General features: G+C 46.1%; 1 protein-coding gene across 15 annotated transcripts in view; it reads right to left on the bottom strand.

Moving 5' to 3' along the window:
- Positions 1 to 21,866, bottom strand: part of LOC109899710 (calcium/calmodulin-dependent protein kinase type II subunit gamma-like) — a 137,010-nt gene that overhangs the window by 39,103 nt on the left and 76,041 nt on the right. For 9 of the 15 annotated variants that reach the window (XM_020495165.2, XM_020495169.2, XM_031835746.1 and 6 more), the window contains exons 4-14: positions 17,954 to 18,008; positions 16,428 to 16,493; positions 12,536 to 12,608; positions 8,636 to 8,738; positions 6,391 to 6,474; positions 5,957 to 6,051; positions 4,526 to 4,648; positions 4,241 to 4,324; positions 4,077 to 4,119; positions 2,987 to 3,046; positions 180 to 223 (exon numbers count right to left, since the gene is read on the bottom strand). In XM_020495165.2, the coding sequence (XP_020350754.1) occupies positions 180 to 223; positions 2,987 to 3,046; positions 4,077 to 4,119; positions 4,241 to 4,324; positions 4,526 to 4,648; positions 5,957 to 6,051; positions 6,391 to 6,474; positions 8,636 to 8,738; positions 12,536 to 12,608; positions 16,428 to 16,493; positions 17,954 to 18,008 (830 nt within the window). The remainder of the gene's footprint in view (positions 1 to 179; positions 224 to 2,986; positions 3,047 to 4,076; positions 4,120 to 4,240; positions 4,325 to 4,525; positions 4,649 to 5,956; positions 6,052 to 6,390; positions 6,475 to 8,635; positions 8,739 to 12,535; positions 12,609 to 16,427; positions 16,494 to 17,953; positions 18,009 to 21,866) is intronic. The other 6 variants (XM_020495166.2, XM_031835744.1, XM_031835747.1 and 3 more) reach the window with 1 other exon arrangement.

Genomic DNA, 21,866 nt, shown 5'->3' with positions numbered 1-21,866 from the left:
GGGAGAGAGAGAGAGACAGACAGAGAGACAGAGAGAGACAGAGACAGAAAGAGACAGAGAGAGACAGAGAGAGAGACAGAGAGAGAGACAGAGACAGAGAGAGAGACAGAGAGAGAGAGAGCATTCAAAAGAGTAGAGAAAAAGAAAAGAGGCACAGAACTTCCATACAGCCCACTTACCTTCACTCCACCATCCGATTTTTTGTTTAGTAAACTTTTGCATGCTGAAACAGAAGAGGGAGAGGGACAGACGTTAAGGATATGACTAAACTAACGTAGTAGGCGTTAAGGAAACGCCTGAGCGGGGTCCTCACATCCGGTTTCCAGGGGAAGAGGAAGCTAGGTTGAAGATACTGTATCCCTGAAAACCGGATGTTTCCGACACGCATCAATCAATCTGGAACCATGATGTCACAAGTCTCAAGTCACAAGTCACAAGTCTCTGTGGTCACCGAGGTGAAGAACTGCTCAGGAGTCATCTGATTCTCGAGACTTGAACAGTAAATACTGTAGGGAGTAGGGTATGTACAGTGAGAACAGGGTGGTACAACACAGTACCGTTTCCTTTTAGGCCCCACAGACATATTATCACATACATTGTCTCCACGCCGCACACACTGCACATACATTACAGCACAGAGCATACGCTCACATAGAAAAAGAAAAACGACAGAGAGAGAGCCACATAAACAGAAAGAGACACACAGAGACGGACAGAAACCCTCACACACATATACAGTGGGGCAAACAAGTATTTAGTCAGCCACCAATTGCGCAAGTTCTCCCGCTTAAAAAGATGAGAGAGGCCTGTAATTTTCATCATAGGTACACTTCAACTATGGCAGACAAAATGAGAAAAAAAATCCTGAAAATCACATTGTAGGATTTTTAATGAATTTATTTGCAAATTATGGTGGAAAATAAGTATTTGGTCACCTACAAACAAGCAAGATTTCTGGCTCTCACAGACCTGTTACTTCTTACAGGCCTCTCTCATCTTTTTAAGTGGGAGAACTTGCACAATTGGTGGCTAACTAAATACTTTTTTGCCCCACTGTATGATAACCATCAATCAGGTTTCAAAGATCCTCAAAATCCCTTAGCTTCCATTGACACAAGTAGGAAGGAGGGCAAGGAAAAGAACACAAGATAAAAAAAAATCTATATTCAGTATCTTGATCTTCATATAAAGTGACAACGACGACTGCAGGCAAACATTGGTCTCAGGCTCGTTCGCAGGTGCTTCATGCGATAAGGTGCTTCGTGGGTCATATCATAAGCTCGGCATGCATTATCCACAGCAAACTAACAGCTCCCAGAGTGCAGCTCAGTTAAAGAGTGCATCATAGGGATAAAAGGGAGACACCCTGCCTGCCGCCTGGTATAGATTGGATCCAAGCATCTAAAGACTGTATTGCGGGCGTAAGCCGTAAGCAGTATATCCTCTTTCAACAGCTGCAATTAAAAGAAGTGAATACCATCTGTCATCGTTGTGGGAGAGTAGTAAGATCATGATCAGGGGGTCAGAAACAAGTCACCAAACAAACAGCAACAGAAAGGGCAGGGTCGGGGACCAAGTATTAGACCAGCCAACTCAAGCAGCCAGTGACAGAAGTGTACTTCCTTTCACCCATAGGAAGGTACAGACAGGAAGAAATCAAACGGAGCAAGCAAGACGCCAGAGATAAAGCAAGAGAGAGAAATCAGAACCACTCCGGTGCATCTGGTAACCCATGCAGGCTGACAGAGGCACAGATACATGCTGGCTTGCTGGAGGTACCAGGCCATGCAGAGGAATGCTGTGGAGTATGGGCAGAGATAGACTGGGCGATCAGCTGGGCATTGACTAGGATCTGTGGATTAACTGGACTTATTTGCGAGGCAAAAGGTAACCGGGTAACCGATTGTTTGTTTTTAGTCCTTATTTTTAGTCCTTATTAATTAGGGCCAAGACTGCCCAAATGTTTGTTGACAAAGCTTTATTTGGTGGAAAGAAAGAGAGACATGCTCACACTCGGCAGTATGTAGACTGGCACGCATATTGTGCATGCACATACACACATTGTCCTGTTGTGACTGAGAGTGCATTAACTAGGTTATGTTACAGGTCTGAAATCAGTTTGAATAAACGGAGAGAAAGTAAGACCAGTGTCAGCGGCAACGACATGGATAAGGTAAAGCCAAATAGATAATGCACCTGACTAATGGAATTATTATGGAAAGGAGATTGTTGTGTGCTATCACACAGCAGCGCTACGGCAGAAGGAGTTAGAGGCATAGCCTCAGGCCAGCCTGAATATAGCAGGCTAACTGCATTTCCTCTCCGACATCTTCCCCGATTAGGTGAGAGTGTGTGTCTGTGTGTGGGTGCGAGTATGTGTGTGCGCATGTGTGCCTGAGTGAGTGTGTTGGCAGGTGTGCGTGGGTGTGTGTGTGTGTGCGTGGGTGTGTGTGCGTGGGTGGGTGTGTGTGGGTGTGACCATAAAAAGTATGGCTATCACCTTCAGTTCTAATGTCAGTGGAACATCACACAGTTCTAATGTGATCTGTCAATGGCTCATGAATACAAAACCATAATGCATTTTGAGTGTCACACTGTCAGTTACCAGGTACCTGCCTGCAAAACACCATAACAAGGCTGTGACAGGTCTTAAAATCATATGCATGGGCCCATAGAACAAGGTGTCTGTAAAGCACGGGTTAGGGTCCTGCGTTCTAAGCCTTAGGTAGGGCCAGCCTTGGTCCATAGTCATGGATCACTCAGAGGGTGTAGTGCGGGCGTGGAGAGGGACGGAGAGGGTTTGGGGGGCAGCGGGTGTTGTGTGTGTGAAAGGCCACTCCGGAGCAGTACAGTACGTGCCAGTGTGCGAGCAGGTGGGGCAACCAATGGTCAGTGGCTGGCACCCCGGGCCACATGCTAACCAGACCAGGGGGCAGTGTTGGCACAGTGCCAGGTTGCTGCGGCTCCCCTGCCCTGACTGACATACCTTCTGAAGCCAGAGCAGCCGTGCTGGTGGTGGCTGCGGGGCTGGTGTGCTGTCGGCCCACTATTGGACAGAGAGGCATTCAGTTGGGACGGATCAACCAGAGGATAGGCGGAGCCTCTATAGAGCACAGTGTCACTTCCTTCTTTAAGTGCCTGGTCCCAGCTTCACTCAACTCACCCACCATTTTCATGTCAGGGGGGGGGGGGTGTTTGGAGCCCAAACTGTACATCCTACCAGATACTGATACTTACCCCAGTGTGCACACTCAATGTTAGCAAAAACACAAAAACACCTTCAACGGCCCATCATCGATCACAACCGGTTATTCAAAAATAGCCACACAAAACACTGAGATCGACAAGTGACAGCTACGCGGTGTTATGAAGCAACATCGTACACACAACACTACCTTCTTACGAGCACAGAGCTCTATGACTGATGTCTGTCCTCCACGATAGTGCTTTACAGAAAGGCCTTCGGACGTGGCTGAGACAAGCTCTTCTCGTGCTGCGAGGAAACATGGGCCGCAGGACACAACTTAGTATCCCAGTATTCGTGGGCCGCAGGACACAACTTAGTATCCCAGTATTCGTGGGCCGCAGGACACAACTTAGTATCCCAGTATTCCTGGGACGCAGGACACAACTTAGTATCCCAGTATTCCTGGGCCGCAGGACACAACTTAGTATCCCAGTATTCCTGGGCCGCAGGACACAACTTAGTATCCCAGTATGGTGGCTTGTGGAGTCATACAAGGACAAACAACCTACTCTACAAGTCTTCAGTTTACAACGCTCCTTATTACGAGTGACATGATCGTATTTATAACGTCTGTATGACAACGGGACACCTCAATGCATCTACTCAGGACATATTTCGGTTTCAGAGACATTATACTAAGTCTTCAAGTTTCCTCTCTAAGGGCAATTCAATCTGCGGTAAGGGCACCAAACCCGCTTTACGTTACTCAACACTTCTGAACAAACAGAATGTATCATTGTCCATCGTGGAATCATTTTGACTTACTCAAACTTAGAACGACGCGAATGCCATTCTAAATGTGAACCCTCAGGTGTCCCCTCCCCCTCACCTGAGAAGTTTCTGGTCACCAGCATGGTGGTGAGGATGGCTCCCTGGGGAAGACACAGAATACAAGGTTAGTGCAAAGGACAAGGGGTGTATACCATCTCTCTAACACAACAGCTGGGATATATACGTGTGCAGTTGTGTGCGCTCGTGCGTGTCTGCACACACCTTGAGTTTTCTCCTGGCGTTGAACTTGCGCAGGCACTCCACGGTCTCTTGACGATGCATCATGGAAGCCACAGTGGAGCGTTGCTGGATCGGGGGAGGGGGGGGGGGGGGGTGGAAGAGGAGGACAGGAAAGAGGAGATTGAACAACAGATCAATGACTAGGCCGTGGCAGCACCAGTTACGGAGGTATGATGGGGCCAACGTCACCGGAATGCAGTACCGATTCCATCCACAAGTAAAACCCAAGGTGAATGACGTGTCAGTGACGGTGATGGGGTGACTTACGCAGACCCATGGGTGCTTGAGGGCCTGGTCAGCAGTGATCCTCTTGGTAGGGTTGATAGTCAGCATCTGGTTAATCAGGTTCTTGGCTTCGGGGGTCACTGTGTCCCACTCAGGGGAGGGAAACTGGGAGGGAGAGAGAAGGGGGGCGAGAGAGAGAGAGAAAGAGAGAGAGAAGGGGGGCGAGAGAGAAATTGTTAGAGGTGCACATTATGTCAAGACGGTACGAGGACAGACACAGACACAAATACACACAGACACACACACTCAACAGCCCGGTGCTCTTTGTGATGGAGATTTATTGAAATAGTGAGCACAATGGCAGAGAGACTGAGGAGGAGGTAGTGCTGGTCATGGCAGGTCTTTCCGCTTCAATCGTCCGGCTGCCCCACACTAATGCCCTGCCTGGTCCTCACAATCCTTCAGGAGAGCTACTAGGTGTGCCAGCTTTTGCTCCAACCCAGTTGTAACACATCCAAACCTGAATTAGAAGGTAATTAGTAAGTATCTGGTCAACAGATAACTGTAGTTAGCAGAATGATGTGTGCTAAATTCGTGTTAGAGCAAAAATCTGCAAGAATGTACAGTAGCTCTCCAGTAGAGAGGGTTGGCACCACTGCCCCAAACCAAAAGCACACGTAATACTAGTTATAGTCCTGCTGCATGTATACATATCACAGCATCCTTGTTAGCTTGGATTCTTCAAGCACTAGTTTGAGCTGTGCCCCTGGCCGCCACACTGCTGTAGTGTCTACTAGGCCCCTGCACCTCGATTAACAACTGCAGAGGGCCGCTGTGACATGATCGATGGGCAGGAAACACAGCTCTCTATCGCGAGCCAATTTCAAAATGAAGGAGAGCCAAATCTGGCCCGGGTCCGCTTGGGTCGTTGCGGGGACCTGAAAGTGTGTGCGTTCGTGATTGCGTGCGAGGAACACTACCCGAGCAAAAGTGTGCACTCAGACAGGCAAACACTCTCTCTGTTGGACACACACACACACACACACACACAAACACACACACAGACACAGAGTGAGGCTGTTCCCCCTCTCCTTCCATCAGTGCAGTGTTAATGGCCTGAGAGCTGCTAAAAGCTCCTGCCAGCCCAAACCAACACCACTCCACTGCTTCCCTACAGCTCTCCCTCCATCCCTCTCACCCAAGGACTCATCCAAACTGACACATGTACGTAAACGGACAGACACAAAGACATAGACAGATTTACCCACACAAACACACAAGATATTACTCACCACTCTGAGTCAAGGACACTAACAAGGCACACAAATGCAAAAATGCACACACAGGCACACACACACTGGCATCTCAGTGAATTTGACGTTAATCACGCACACACAAGTCTGTTCTCATTCCATAGTGGTGAATGGTAAACAGAGAGAGAGAGAGAGAGAAGGGCAGATGGTCACTACTCACATCGTAGGCCCCAGCCTTGATCTGCTGATAGAGCTTGTGCTGGTCCTCATCCCAGAAGGGAGGGTAGCCCACCAGGAGAATGTACAGGACCACACCTGCACACAGAACACACACAGAGGGGGTTAGTACACACACACACAGCTATGTCTCACTATACTTGTGAGAACTTTTTTGATTCCCATTAATAATCCTACTTTCCCTAACCCTAACCTTAACCCCTAAACCTAACCACTAACCCTAACCACTAACGCCTAACCCTAATTCTAACCCTAACCCCTCAGCCTAAAATAGCCTTCTTACAAGTGAGGACTGGCAAAATGTCCTCACTTCTCTGAATTGTAGTTGGCTTACTATTCTTAGGAGGACTTCTGGTACTCACAAGTATAGTAAAAATGTGTACACATACACACACACAGGTTGGAGGAGTCACTCACCACATGCCCAGATATCCACCGGCTTGCCGTAGGGGTCCTTCCTCAAGACCTCTGGAGAGAGGTAGCCCGGAGTGCCTGCAAAACCTACATCAGCAAATAACATGTCAAAAAGAATAAAACCAAAGTCTAGGATCTAATGTAATGACATTGCCAGAGAAGTGTACCAACACGGCATGCCATCAAAACCCCCTGTCATCCCCATTCAGAAGAGCTATATCAATGAGTAGCACTATGATCTGACAAGAAAGAACCAGCCAGAATTCCAATCAGAGATGTCCAGTCTGTCCCTGGAACTCAGAGTGTGCACAGACTTCTGTCTCATTGGCTAGATAAGACCAAGTCTGCTAATTTGGAGCTTATTCCTCAACACCAATCTAATAAACATCTATTAATGCATGTGGGCACTCAGCCAAGGCCCAGTCAGATTAAAGGTGAGGGTCCCTACTGTCAATACTGCACAAACTCTGGGCCCACTACATTGATGTGCAAATGCCAAGCGACATTATGCCAGTGAGTAAGAGATAGAGAGCAGAGCTATGGAAGGAGTGGAGGGATGAGCAGAAGAGAGGGTGGTGGGATGAAAGAGGTACAGAGGAGGGCAGGATGATAACGCAGAAAGAGGATGGCGGGATGGGGAAGGAGGAGAGGTGGAGGTAAAGTATTGGCACTGGCCCATAGGACTGCAGTTGTAAGATCGGTGCCATTAAAGAGTACTGCTCATCCTTTTTTATTCACTGAAGACATTTAACTTACATTTTAGTCAGTTAGCAGATGCTAAATTTAGCGACTTACAGTTAGTGCACCTTAAAGATAGCTAGGTGAGACAACCACACATCTCAGTCATACTAAGTCCATTTTTCCTCAACAAAGTAGCTATCAGCAAAGTCAGAGCTAGTAAGAAAGAACATTTAAAAAATAAGTCAAGTGTGAGTGTTAGGTTACTTAATATATTCTTTAAAGAGGTAGGGTTTCAGATGTTTTTGGAAGATGGGCAGGGACTGTGCTATCGTCAAGGAAAAGCCAAGAGACCAGATGTGCCAGAAAAGAGTACTCGTGTTGGTGTGTGGGTTTGAGCATAGCCTGAAGGTAGGGAGGGGCAGTTCCTCTTGCTGCACAGTAGGTAAGTACCATGGTCTTGTAGTGGATGCGAGCTTCGACTTGAATCCAGTACAGTGTGCGGGGGAGCGGGGTGACATGGGAGAACTTGGGAAGGTTGAACACCAGGCAGGCTGCGGTGTTCTGGATAAGTTGCAAGGCTTTGATGGCACAAGATGGGAGCCCAGCCAACAGTGAGTTACAGTAGTCCAGTCGGGAGATGACCAGTGCCTGGATTATGACCTGTGCCGTTTCCTGTGTGAGGTGAGGTCGTACTCTACAGATGTTGCAGAGCATGAACCTGCAGGAGCTTTGATGTTTGCAGAGAACCTCAGGGTGTTGTCCATGGTCAGGCAAAGGTTATTTGCACTTTGAAAGGGGGACACCGTAGACTTGTCAACCATGATGGAGAAGTCTTGGAGCGCGGCAGGCCTTCCCAGGGAGGAAGAGCAGCTCTGTCTTGTCGAGGTTGAGCTTGAGGTGGTGGCCCCACATCCAAGCAGAGATAGGCACGGGTATCAGAAGGGGGGAAGGAGAAAAGTTGTTGAGTTACATCCGCATAGCAATGATAGGACAGACCATGCGAGGATTTGACGGACCCAAGTTACTTGGTGTTTAAAGAAAAGAGGAGAGGGCCCAGACCTGAGCCCTGAGGAACACCAGTAGTGAGAGCATGTGGTGCAGACACAGATCCTCTCCACGTCACCTGGTAGGAGCGGCCTGCCAGGTAGGATGTAAAGAGTGTGCAGAGCATGAGAGACCAAGCCCTGAGAGGGTGGAGAGGAGGATCTGATGGTTCAAGGTGTCAAAGGCAGCGGATAGATCTAGGAGGATGAGAACAGAAGAGAGAGAGTCAGCTTTGGCAGTGTGGAGAGCCTCCGTGACACAGACGAGAGCCGTCTAGGTTGAGTGACCAGTCCTGAAGCCTGACTGGTTAGGGACAAGAAGATCGTTCTGAGAGAAATTACGATAGAGTTGGTCAGCGACAGCGATGCTCAAGTGTTTTGGAAAGAAAAGATGGGATACCGGTCAATAGTTTATGATGTCAGAGGAGAGGAAGTCAGAAGAATGACTTCCTGTCATTGTACGTCTTCCACCTTTGTCATCTTTTATGCAATGTACATTTGAATGTTTAAAGTCAAACTCTTACCAAACCACGCCTGCTCATCTCCCTGCACCTCGATGGCCAGCCCAAAGTCAGCCAACTTCACCGCGGCTCCTTTCAGCTTACTGGCCAGGAGCAGGTTCTCTGGCTACAAACCATAGCCAAACCATAGAGGGGAGACAAGACAGACAGAAAGAGAATCAATCAATTAGGCAAAACTAATTGAAGAAGAAACTCCTTCAAGAGTCGATAAAAGGCACAGACAGAGTTGAGTCATTCAACTGAACTGTGAGGTCCATGAACACTGACTGCAAAACATGACAGGAATCTGGATCAGAAAATCCATGAAAAAACATACTGTACCAGTCAAAAGTTTGGACACACCTACTCATTCAAGGGTTTGGCTTTATTCTTACTATTTTCTTCATTGTAGAATAAGTAGAATCAAAACTATGAAATAACATATTTGGAATCATGTAGTAACCAAAGAAGTGTTAAACAAATGCAAATATATTTTATATTTCAGATTCTTCAAAGTAGCCACCCTTTGCCTTGATGACCGCTTTGCACACTCTTGGCATTCTCTCACCCAGCTTTATGATGTAGTCACCTGGAATCCATTTAAATTAACAGGTGTGCCTTCTTAAAAGTTCATTTGTAGAATTTATTTCCTTCTTAGTGCATTTTAACCAATCTGTTGTGTTGTGACAAGGTAGAGGTGACATACAGAAGATAGCCCTATTTGGTAAAAGACCAAGTCTATATAATGGCAAGAACAGCTCAAATAAGCAAAGAAAAATGACAGTCCATCATTACTTTAAGACATGAAGGTCAGTCAATACGGAAAATGTCAACAACTTTGAATGTTTCTTCAAGTGCAGTCGCAAAAACTGTCAAGCGGTATGATGAAACTGGCTCTCATGAGGACTGCCACAGGAAAGGAAGACCCAGAGTTACCTCTGCTGCAGAGGATAAGTTCATTAGAGTTACCAGCCTCATAAATTGCAGCCCAAATACATTTTTCAGAGTTCAAGTAACAGACACATCTCACATCAACTGTTCAGAGGAGACTGCGTGAATCAGGCCTTCATGGTCGAAATGCTGCAAAGAAACCACTTCTAAAGGACACTGTTCAAGAAACACGAGCAATGGCCAATAGACCGTTCTGTTCTTTGGTCTGATGAGTCCAAATTTGAGATTTTTGGTTCTGTGAAATGCAGAGTAGGTGAACAGATGATCTACGCGTGTGGTTCCCATCATGAAGCATGGAGGAAGAGGTGTGATGGTGATTTGCTGGTAACACTGTCAGTGATTTATTTAGAAGGCACACTTAACCAGCATGGCAACCATAGCATACTGCAGCGATATGCCATCCCATCTGGTTTGTGCTTAGTGGGACTATCAATTGTTTTTCAACAGGACAATGACCCAAAACACACCTGCAGGCTGTGTAAGGGCTATTTGACCAAGCAGGAGAGTGAAAGAGTGCTGCATTAGATGACCTGGCCTCCAAAATCACCCGACCATAACCCAATTGAGATGGTTTGGGATGAGTTGGACTGCAGAGTGAAGGAAAAGCAGCCAACAAGTGCTCAGCAAATGTGGGAACTCCTTCAAGACAGTTGTAAAAGCATTCCAGGTGAAGCTGGTTGAGAGAATGCCTAGAGTGTGCATAGCTGTCATCAAGGCAAAGGGTGGCTACTTTGAAGAATCTCAAATATAAAATATATCTGTATTTGTTTCACTTTTTTTGGTTACTACATGATTCCATATGTGTTATTTCAAAGTTTTGATGTCTTCACTATTATTCTACAATGTAGAAAGTAGTAAAAATAAAGAAAAACCACTGAATGAGTAGGTGTGTCCAAACTTTTGACTGGTACTGTAGGGGAGAATGAAGAAAGGCATAAATCATTCAATGTCATGTGTGTCAGAAGTGGGTGGGAGTACACGTAGTGTGCCTCTGAGGGTCAGAGAAGGTCAGAGAAGGTGAATGTAAATACCCCTGGGGTGTGACCTTCAATCAGTATCTATGGGGGGCTGTTGGGAGGGAGGGCGGAGAATAGGAGGGCGGGGGAGGGGAGGGGACAGGGACAGGTGGAGTGGGGCTGTGGTGTGACTGCCGTGTGCAGTGCCGAGTGCCCTCATGGCCCCGGCTTAGTTTGACTGATTCTGCGACTGAAGCGTGACATTTTTGCTAAGTCTCCTCCGTGCGCCTCGGTCTCTCTTCACTCTCTCTTGAGCAGGGAGCATAGAAGGAAAGGAGTGAGGGAGACAGAGAGAAAGAGAGAGGGAGAAAGAGAGTTCAAGAAAGACAGGGAGAACAGAGAAAGGGAGATAAAGAGAAAGGACAGAGAAAGAGTGTCGACAGATGGAGAAGAGCGAGAAAGAGACAGAGACAAAGAGAGAGAGAGAGGTTACACCCGCCGTGATGAATTAGAGGTGGCATAATAAGTCCCCCTACAGTCTACGCTGGCACTGGAGCGCTCCAGCGTGACATCACCCAGGTTGCCGTAGCAACCAGGCTGCCACCAGCATCTCTCTCGTCCCCTTCGCTCTTCCCTTGTTTACCTTCAGCCATTTGGCCTCCGGAGATGCCATGCAGGCAGCCAGCCCATTGTGATGGTCTTTGTGTTTGTGTGGTGGGGGGAGGACAGCTCTCAGCTTCTCTCTTATTCCCTGTATGTCTCACTTTTCATCTTTATTCTTGACTTTATTGCAACCTCCTCCCCCTCTCTCTTTTTTTTTTTTTTCCAAAGGACATAAAACATATAATGGAGTGGCATGAGGCCTTACTCCATGGTAACAGTCTTACACACGCATGCGTACACACACACACTTCATTATTTCCCCTTCACTTCGCACACACACACACACACACTTCATTATTTCCCCTTCACTTCGCACACACACACACACACACACTTCATTATTTCCCCTTCACTTCGCACGCACACACAAACACACACACTTCATTATTTCGCACGCACGCACGTACACGCACGCGCACACACACACACACACACACACACACACACACACACACACACACACACACACACACACTTCCCCCTCACTTACTGCTTGTCTCTGCAGTGGATCTGCTGGCAAAAGTAGTAACAATGTATTTGACTTTTATGGAACGCCTCCCAGCTGAATGACGGACGGTTCGACTGGTACATGCACACAGAATAACGGTGGTGATACAAGATGTAGTTGTAGTAGTATTGGTAATAATGCTTTCAGTGCCGTGTTTGTAAGAGCTGTACGTTCAAGAGGCTCACCGTGACATTCAACACATCTTGTTGACTAGAGCATGTAAACGGTTTGCTCTTGACAAAGCTAAGCATGCCTAAATGGGTCCGTTGTTCACCTTTCAAACCAAAACAAAATAACTCTTTGAAGTGTGTCCTATTGTTAGTAATGGAGTGCGGTGGTAAGTATCACCAGGCCAGCCAGCACTGTGTCTATTCACCGTGATGTCACCCTGGCTATAAATAGAAGTCAAATGGTGCTCCGTCTGCTTTCGTCAGAGATGGAGAGACCGAGGGAGAGAGAGAGAGGGTGAGACACACACACACAGAGAGAGAGAGAGAGAGAGAGAGAGAGAGAGAGAGAGAAAGAGAGAGAGAAAGAGAGAGAGAAAGAAAGAAAAAGAGCGAGAGAGACAGGCTGGGGAATGATAATCACCTGAAACACGCTGTCTGGCTCAGTGCCTCTACTTTTAATTCCAGTCTGACTAGATGGAAAGGGTCTGTTGTTTTTTCATGAGCCACTCTCTCTGACGTCCAAAGAATTGTATTTTTGTATTTGCTTACGTGTGTGTGGAATTTTGTGTACTTTTTCATTGGCTTACGTATACACCAGCGGGAGGAATTTAGGGGGTGGGGGCATGATGACGCAGCGCTCCCAGGTGTTGCGTTGCCATGGTGATAGATGACTCACCTTGAGGTCCCTGTGCACAATGTCATGCTGGTGCATGTGGTGGACACTCTCCAGGATCTGATTGATGCACTGGCTGCAGAGAAAGGAGACACAGGACACAGAACACACACGTCAACGCGCAGACACATCACAACCATCACACAATACACAGTACGGGGTAGGAACTAATGGAGGCTACTGGTTTATGGATCAGATGAGGTGCGTTTCTCCTTGTCATGTAAGCACTTTGAGCACTTGCAGGAGTGCAACATCAATCCAATTCATGACTATTGCTGTTTGTTATTATTAGAAACAGTGAACTAGAACTACTGGCTGAGAGGCAGAGAAAGATAGAGACTGAGAATGTGGGCCTCCTGAGTGGCGCAGAGGTCTAAGGCACCGTTGCAGTGTTCTAAGGCACTGCATCGCAGTGCTAGAGGCGTCACTACAGTCCCGGGTTCGATCCCGGGCTGTATCACACAACCTCCCGTGATCGGGAATCCCATAGGGCGGTGCACAATTGGCCCAGTGTCTTCCAGGTTAGGGGAGGGTTTGGCCGGGGGGACTTTACTTGGCTCATCGTGCTCTAGCGACTCCTTGTGGCAGGCCGGGTGCCTGCAGGCTGACCCCGGTCGTCAGGTGAACGGTCTTTCCTCCGACACATTGGTGGGGCGGGTGTTAAGAATTGCGGTTTGGCGGGTCATGTTTCAGAGGACGCATGACTCGACCTTCGCCTCCTGAGCCCGTTGAGGAGGTGAAGCGATGAGACAAGATCAAAAAAGGGCTAAAAAAAGAAAACAATTAAAAGAGACACACAGAGACTGAAAGAGAGCAAATAGGGAGACAGGGAGATGCAGAGAAAGAGAAGGGAAGAGTAACTGTTCAGAGGACTCTGTGGGGAGCCAGAGAAACCTCGCTAGCCTCAGCCCTTTCCCCATTGGGGCTGTTTTCTATTAAACCAAAAGCCTGCAAGACAGTAGATTTATTTACCATGTCAATTCAGCGCCAAGGCACATTTTCTACTGTCGACCTCACATCTGTCATATCCTCCCAACAATCTGACTGGACGCACACACGGTTATATTCCATCTAAATGAGCTACATTTAAGTCACACTGAAGTTGGTGCTTTTTGGCCCTACTTTACACATTGCCAGTGGCAATGTAACTTCTCTGCAGTTTTATAAGGTCTGTGGGTAAAACAGACACCTACTAGGCTTAATGGTGAATAAGGCTATTATCGACTTCAGTATGTTTTAAGAGAATATGTTGAAGTGGGTTTGATAGTACATGGTCTGTTTCCTAGTCTTTCCCACATACATTTTTTTTCACAGTTTACTATAGAATACAACAGAACTTACTATAGAATGCTGTAGTAAACGGTAGTATACTGTAGAATACTATACTACACCCTGTAGTATCCCTCGATCATGTGTAGTACTTACTTTAGAATGTAGTATACTGTCGAATACAATAGTGAATACTACAGTATCATCGAGAAAAAATACTACAAAGTAAATATAGTTATAGAAAAAAGCAGAAGCGCTGAACTATCCATTCAGTCCGAGTCCTACCTACAAACATTATGGAAAATGTGCTATTTTTGCTAGTTTCCTCAAGGAAAATGCCTCAGACAGGGTATTCTAGTAGATGCCAGGCGCGCTGGTTTGTGTCAAGAACTGCACTACCGCTGGGTTTTTCACGCTCAACACTTTCCTGTGTGTATCAAGACTGGTCCACCACCCAAAGGACATCCAGTCAACTTGACAAACTGTGGGAAACATTGGAGTCAACATGGGCCAGCATCTCTGTGGAATGCATTCGACACCTTGTAGATTCCACCCCCTGACGAATTGAGACTGTTCTGAGGACAAAAGGGGGCTGGGTACAACTCAATATTAGGAAGGTGTTTTATTTTAATACAGTATTTATACTATAGTTAACTGTAAATACTACAGAATACTACAATATTCACTGTACCGCAAAAACACTACAATAAATACTATAGTAAAGTCCGCAAAAACACTACAGTGAATAATATTGTATTTATACCATAGTATACTATAGTATTTTTTCATATGTGTTGGTTCAACCTTTCTTTTTACTCTGTCTTTACACTCTCTTACACATTTTATTATAATTTTTTTAAACAGCTAAGAGGCTGCTATGTGCTGTGTTACATCAAACAAGCATTAAAAGCAACAGCCCCTTTCCATCTCGTCAGACTGGATTTAAAAGTGGAGGAAGAACACAAGAGAAAAGGGGATGAATGATAAAAGAAGGAGAGAGAGAGAGAGAAGAGAGATGATATTATGAGACAGGGTCCTAGGGGAGCATGGTACTCATGAAATATCCTTTCGTTCAGAGTAATCAGGAGAAAAGCACGTATTGTGGCCAAATTTGGCCAAATCTGTACCCTGCATTCCATTCCATCCCTCCACAAAGGCACCAGCACTGCCATTCCCAGTAAAAGTCCCTCTCTCTCTCCCCCTCTCTCCCCATCTCTCTCCCTCTCCCTCTCTACTCTCTCTTTCTCCACTCTCTCCCTTTTATATCAACAAGATCTCATAGTTTCCCCTCAAAATTCGACGTCTATTTTGGACGCATTCCGTGTGGTTTACAGGGTTACTTCTGCACGTTACAGAGTTAAAACAGAAAAAACTCAAAGGTCAACACTATGGTTCGGGGAAGGCTCTGCAAACCAACAGACCTCATACCATCGAGAATCATCAAGCATTCTCACGGCTTGCTAGAGCTTTGTGAACTACTGGAGCCCAGTGGTCTGAGCAATGTGCTTCGGCACAAAGCATAACGAGTTCTCGCCAAGTTCTGGGCAATTGTTTTCCTTTTTTTTTGTGAGCGCCGTGGAAGGCATATATCAACGTTCTCAGGACCTTCTCAAACGTCCGAACTCAAATTCTAGTGATTAGGCTGCTTATCTAGCTTACACGTTTTCTCACTCAACCCCAAATTCTTTATCCTCCCTCCTTGTCTCCTCTTTTTCTCTCCCTCCAGTCTCTCTCCCTGTTCATCTTTCTCTTTCACCCCCCCCCTCCTTTCCCTGTACTTGTGAAAAGTCATACTCTTCCCCCTCCTTTCCCTTTCCCTGTACTTGTGAAAAGTCATACTCCCGGAGGCATTTTGCACCCTATCATATTCTCTCGCTTCCCCTTTTGCTTGATTAAATGAGAAGCTCAGGTGGCGTGGTTGAGCCCGGACCCAGACTCTGTCCTGGAGAGACTCCAGCCAGAACAGAGCCATGAAGGCCTCTGGGCCAGAGCCTCCATATTGTCCACAAACTGTCTGCAGCTTCCTTCCCCCTCTGACAGCCACACTCACCCGTGGCCCACACTGAGTCTCACACTCTCTCCCACACAGCCCATGTGCACACAAACACCATGCCAGGACAATACTCAGGGAGGAAAAGCATGAGTGTGGAACTGTATAGCTACACACAATGTCAATGAACATTATGTTCCACAGGAGGTTGGTGGCACCTTAATTGGGGAAGGCTGGTTCGTGGTAATGGCTGGTGCAGAATGAGTGGAATGGTATCAAATACACGGAATCTCTGTGTTTGACGCCATTCCATTCGCTCCGTTCCAGACATTATTATGAGCCGTCCTCCCCTCAGCAGCCTCCACTGTTACGTTCATATGTGCAAAAGGTCTCCAAAGAAACATGTTATGGTACAGACACAATTGTCCAAGTGAAGCCTAAATAAATGTAGGCTGCAGGGCAACAGAGTGTTGTGTGTTCTCAATAAGGATGTAGAATGACAGTGTGCACTGTACTGTGTGTGTGCGTATAGTAGGAGAGTGTGTTTTAACAATGTGTATGTGTATGTGTGTGCACGGGTGTGTGTGTGTGTGTGTGTGTGTGTGTGTGTGTGTGTGTGTGTGTGTGTGTTTCCACCTGGCATCAGCCTCACTGTAATACTCTCTGGCAACAATGTCTTCAAACAGCTCTCCACCAGTGACACTGGAAGGAGAGAAACAACAGCTTAGTCAACACATGGACACCAGTCTGGAACCATGATGGTATGATGGCACACACCCAGTCTACCAGAGACACTGGGGAACACTGCCCAGAGAGAGCATGTTCCACTGGACAAACAAAACACACACACACAAGCACAAACACACACACACACACACACACACATGGTTTATGCAAAAAACAATTCAGCGTAAGACAATTAGGAAAGTGTTTTGGTTGAGAAAGAATGTTACCAACACTTGGGGCTTAGGGTGTTAACCATAGATGTGTCCCCTCTCCTGAATGCCCTGTAGTTACACAGTGCTATCTGAGTGGTGACATATCAACCTGTCCTCTCCGCAATAACAACAGTTCCACTAGACCAGGGATGTCAAACAAATTTTGCCCTGGGGGCTGCATTCGGTCTTCAAGGGCCACACTGAAAATTGGATATATTTCCTCGCTATCAAAATGTGGAAAAAAATGATCCTCTGTCCATCGTTTTTTTCAATTTACGTTCACCTCCCTTCTCCCCTGATTGCTCAGTTTGGCCGGGCGGCCAGAACTAGGAAGAGTTTTGGTGGTTCCAAACTTCTTCCATTTAAGAATGATGGAGGCCACTGTGTTCTTGGGGACCTTCAATGCTTCAGAAATGATTTGGTAACCTTTCCCAGATCTGTGCCTCGACCACAATCCTGTCTCAGAGCTCTATGGAAAATTCCTTCAACCTCATGGCTTGGTTTTTAATCTGACATGCACTGTCAACTGTGGGACCTTATATAGACAGGTGTGTGCATTTCCAAATCATGTCCAATCAATTGAATTTACCACAAGTTTTCTCCAATCAAGTTATAGAAACATCTCAAGGATGATCAATGGAAACAGGATGCATCTGAGCTCAATTTTCAAGTCTCATAGCAAAGGTTCTGAATACTTATGTAAATAAGGTATTTCTGGTTTTTTTATGTTTTCGCTTCGTCATTATGGGGTATTGTGTGTAGACATATTTAATCCATTTTAGAACAAAATGTGGGAAAAGGGAAGGGGTCTGAATATTTTCTGAATGCACTGTATTTATGTATATATATTATACTTAAACCACTTGCAGGCTGGATTGGTTCCTCCGGGCTGTTTGTTTGACACCCCTGCGCTAGACTGTGCTCTACAAAGGGCTCTCAGTCTACACCACTTGACCCGCTGATAACCATACACACTATCACAGTTATCTATTACTGAAACTAAAACAAAGAAACATGTCTTATGGTTTTGAGTATTGGATTAATTAATGATAATAATATGGTAATTTAGCAGACTTATAACTATTACATATAGCCATTACATGTGGCCTCTGCAGCAACCAGAGCCACGTGTTACTGTCTGGTGTTATAAGCACCTTTAAGTAGGAGAGTTGTGAGAGTATATTGGCCAGAGAGAGCAGGGGACTGGCTGACAAGTATACTCACAGATCAAAGACGAGGTAATGGAAGCCTTCCTCTGAGATACTTTCGTGTAGTCGTACTGTGGGACAGACAGACAGAGAAATAGAGCGAGAGTTAGAGAACAGTCAACACACACACACGCACACACAGCTCTTATCCCCTTATCTCCTGCCTCGACAATTCCTCCTCTGCTTCCCCCGAGCCCCAGGGACGCACTTAGGGCAGTGAGAGCTTGTTTGTGTCACGTTGTGACCTGCAGTTCGTGGAAAGCGAGATGTGAGATTCGCGTGGACACACATACACTTGCTCAATCACCTGTAGCCTCAGGCTGTGGAAGTGAAGCTCCTTCTAGGTATGAGCTTAAGCTGTTTCATTCAGGTGACATCAGCAGGTGTCTGTAGGCTCATTCATTAGTGAGTGTTTTTGCACTGCCACTTAAGTCCTGTTGCATGTCTGTTCACGGTCTTCAGTGGCCAATATAATACACAGTATGTGTTGGCATAAGAGATGTAGTTTGAATGTGCTGTGTGTGTGATTGCATGGGAGTATACAGTATGTTCATGTGTGTAACACCTCACAGTGATGTATGGAGCAATGAGCTCAGAACATCCAGCTACTTCGGCCATCGTACACACACCCCATCCCAACAACACAAGCACCCCATCCCAACAACACAAGCACCCCATCCCAACAACACACGCACCCCATCCCAACAACACACACACCGCATCCCATCAACACACGCACCCCATCCCAACAACACACGCACCTCATCCCAACACCATACGCACCCCATCTCGACAACACACGCATCCCATCCCGACAACACACGCACCCCATCCCAACAACACACGCACCCCATCCCAACAACACACGCACCCCATCCCAACAACACACGCACCCCATCCCAACAACACACGCACCCCATCCCAACAACACACGCATCCCATCCCAACAACACACACACCGCATCACAACAACACACGCACCCCATCCCAACAACACACGCACCCATGCCTGGGTCCCCAACCAGGGTCCCCATCCTGGTTGGGAGCTTGGGGGTATATTAGGCAACAATGTAGACGTTCCCAGTGAGCTTCTGTACTTACCATGAAATACCAGGATTTAAACCGGAACACACAGACTTCCAATGCTAACTCCATTCAACGCACAGGGGCTTAGTGATATGTCCCTCAACACATGGGCCCCTGACTTTGTCTGAAGGGGGGGGGGGTATCTATATGCCAGCAGTCTGCAATAATGCCTAATTCATCATAACCATTACAGAGAACCAACCCTAATTGCAAAATTACCCTATATACTGTATAGTCGTGGCCAAAAGTTTTGAGAATGACAGAAATATACATTTTCAAAGTCTGCTGCCTCAGTTTGTATAATGGCAATTTGCATATACTCCAGAATGTTATGAAGAGTGATCAGATGAATTGCAAAGTCCCTCTTTGCCATGCAAATGAACTGAATCCCCAAAATACATTTCCACTCCATTTCAGCCCTGCCACAAAAGGACCAGCTGACGTCATGTCAGTGATTATCTCTTTAACACAGGTGTGAGAGTTGACAAGAACAAGGCTGGAGATCACTCTGTCATGCTGATTGAGTTCGAATAACAGACTGGAAGCTTCAAAAGGAGGGTGGTGCTTGGAATCATTGTTCTTCCTCTGTCAACCATGGTTACCTGCAAGAAAACAAATGCCGTCATCATTGCTTTACACAAAAAGGGCTTCACAGGCAAGGATATTGCTGCCAGTAAGATTGCACTTAAATCAACCATTTATCGGATCATCAAGAACTTCAAGGAGAGCGGTTCAATTGTTGTGAAGAAGGCTTCAGGGCACCCAAGAAAGTCCAGCAAGCACCAGGACCGTCTCCTAAAGTTGATTCAGCTGCGGGATCGGGGCACCACCAGTACAGAGCTTGCTCAGGAACGGCAGCAGGTAGGTGTGAGTGCATCTGTACGCACAGTGAGGCAAAACTTTTGGAGGATGGCCTGGTGTCAAGAAGGGCAGCAAAGAAAAACATCAGGGACAGACTGATATTCTGCAAAAGGTACAGGGATTGGACTGCTGAGGACTGGGGTAAAGTAATTTTCTCTGATGAATCCCCTTTCCAATTGTTTGGGGCATCTGGAAAAAAGCTTGACAAGGTGAGCGCTACCATCAGTCCTGTGTCATGCCAACAGTAAAGCATCCTGAGACCATTCATGTGTGGGGTTGCTACTCAGCCAAGGGAGTGGGCTCACTCACAATTTTGCCTAAGAACACAGCCACGAATAAAGAATGGTACCAACACATCCTCCGAGAGCAACTTCTTCCAACCATCCAGGAACAGTTTGGTGACAAACAATGTATTTTCCAGCATGATGGAGCACCTTGCCATAAGGCAAAAGTGATAACTAAGTGACTCGGGTAACAAAACATCGATATTTTGGGTACATGGCCATGAAACTTCCCAGACCTTAATCCCATTGAGAACTTGTTGTCAATCCTCAAGAGGCAGGTGGACAAACAAAAACCCACAAATTCTGAAAAACTCCAAGCATTGATTATGCAAGAATGGGCTGCCAGGGTGGATTGCAGAGGTCTTGAAAAAGAAGGATCAACAATGCAAATATTGACTCTTTGCATCAACTTCATGTAATTGTCAATTTTGACACTTATGAAATGCTTATAGTTATACTTCAGTATTCCATAGTAACAAAAGACACTCATTTCCCGAGCCCTTATCACAGTCAAGACATGCCTATTGTATAGTAAAAAACATGATATCCTCTAGAGGGGTGAAAATAGATTTAATTTCTTCCCAGTATGGGACCTCCTATGTGTACGTGCGCGTGCATCAAAAACATTTATGGACCTAACAGGCCCGCCCCTGGACATTCTGCCGTGTATATACAGTTGAAGTCGGAAGTTTACATACACCTTAGCCAAATACATTTAAACTCAGTTTTTCACAACTCCTGACATAATAATCCTAGTAAAAAATTCCCTGTCTTAGGTCAGTTAAGATCACCACCTTATTTTAAGAATGTGAAATGTCAGAATAATAGTAGATAGAATGATTTATTTCAGCTTTTATTTATTTCATCACATTCCCAGTGGGTCAGAAGTTTACATACACTCAATTAGTATTTGGTAGCATTGCCTTTAAATTGTTCAACTTGAGTCAAACTTTTCAGGTAGCCGAAAAGCTTCCCACAATAAGTTGGGTGAATTTTGGCCAATATCTCCTGACAAAGCTGGTGTAACCGAGCCAGGTTTGTAGGCCTGCAAGCAAAGCACCCCCACAACATGATGCTGCCACCCCGTGCTTCACGGTTGGGATGATGTTCTCCGACTTGCAAGCCTCCCCTTTTTCCTCCAAACATAACGATGGTCATTATGGCCAAAAAGTTATATTTTTGTTTCATCAGACCAGAGGACATTTAGTGTCTGCAAACTTCTGACCCACTGGAATTGTGATACAGTGAATTATAAGTGAAATAATCTGTCTGTAAACAACTGTTGGAAAAATTACTTGTGTCATACATGAAGTAGATGTCCTAACCGACTTGCCAAAACTATAGTTTGTTAACAAGAAATTTGTGGAGTGGTTGAAGAACGAGTTTTAATGACTCCAACATAAGTGTATGTAAACCTCCGACTTCAACTGTATGCTGGGAGTCAGGAAGCAGGTGCAGAAGGTGAGTTTAAATCATAAGAAAAAGGCAGATAAGCAAAACAGGAGAAGCTGAACGTGACAAAACCAACACTGACTGATGACTGAGGCAGAAAGAAAGGGAGAGTAATCAAGGTGATGGAGAATGATGGTTGCCAGACCGGTGGTTAGTAGACCGGTGACGTCGAGGGCTGGAGCGGGAATTAGGAGTGACAGTAATAGGTTTGCACATTTTGTTCTCAGCTAATAGTAAGCAGAACAG

Source organism: Oncorhynchus kisutch, linkage group LG11 (genome assembly GCF_002021735.2).
Source record: "Oncorhynchus kisutch isolate 150728-3 linkage group LG11, Okis_V2, whole genome shotgun sequence".
Classification (NCBI taxonomy): domain Eukaryota; kingdom Metazoa; phylum Chordata; class Actinopteri; order Salmoniformes; family Salmonidae; genus Oncorhynchus; species Oncorhynchus kisutch.
Note: the sequence above shows the minus strand (reverse complement) of the source record. Positions and strands in the feature narration are given on the sequence as shown.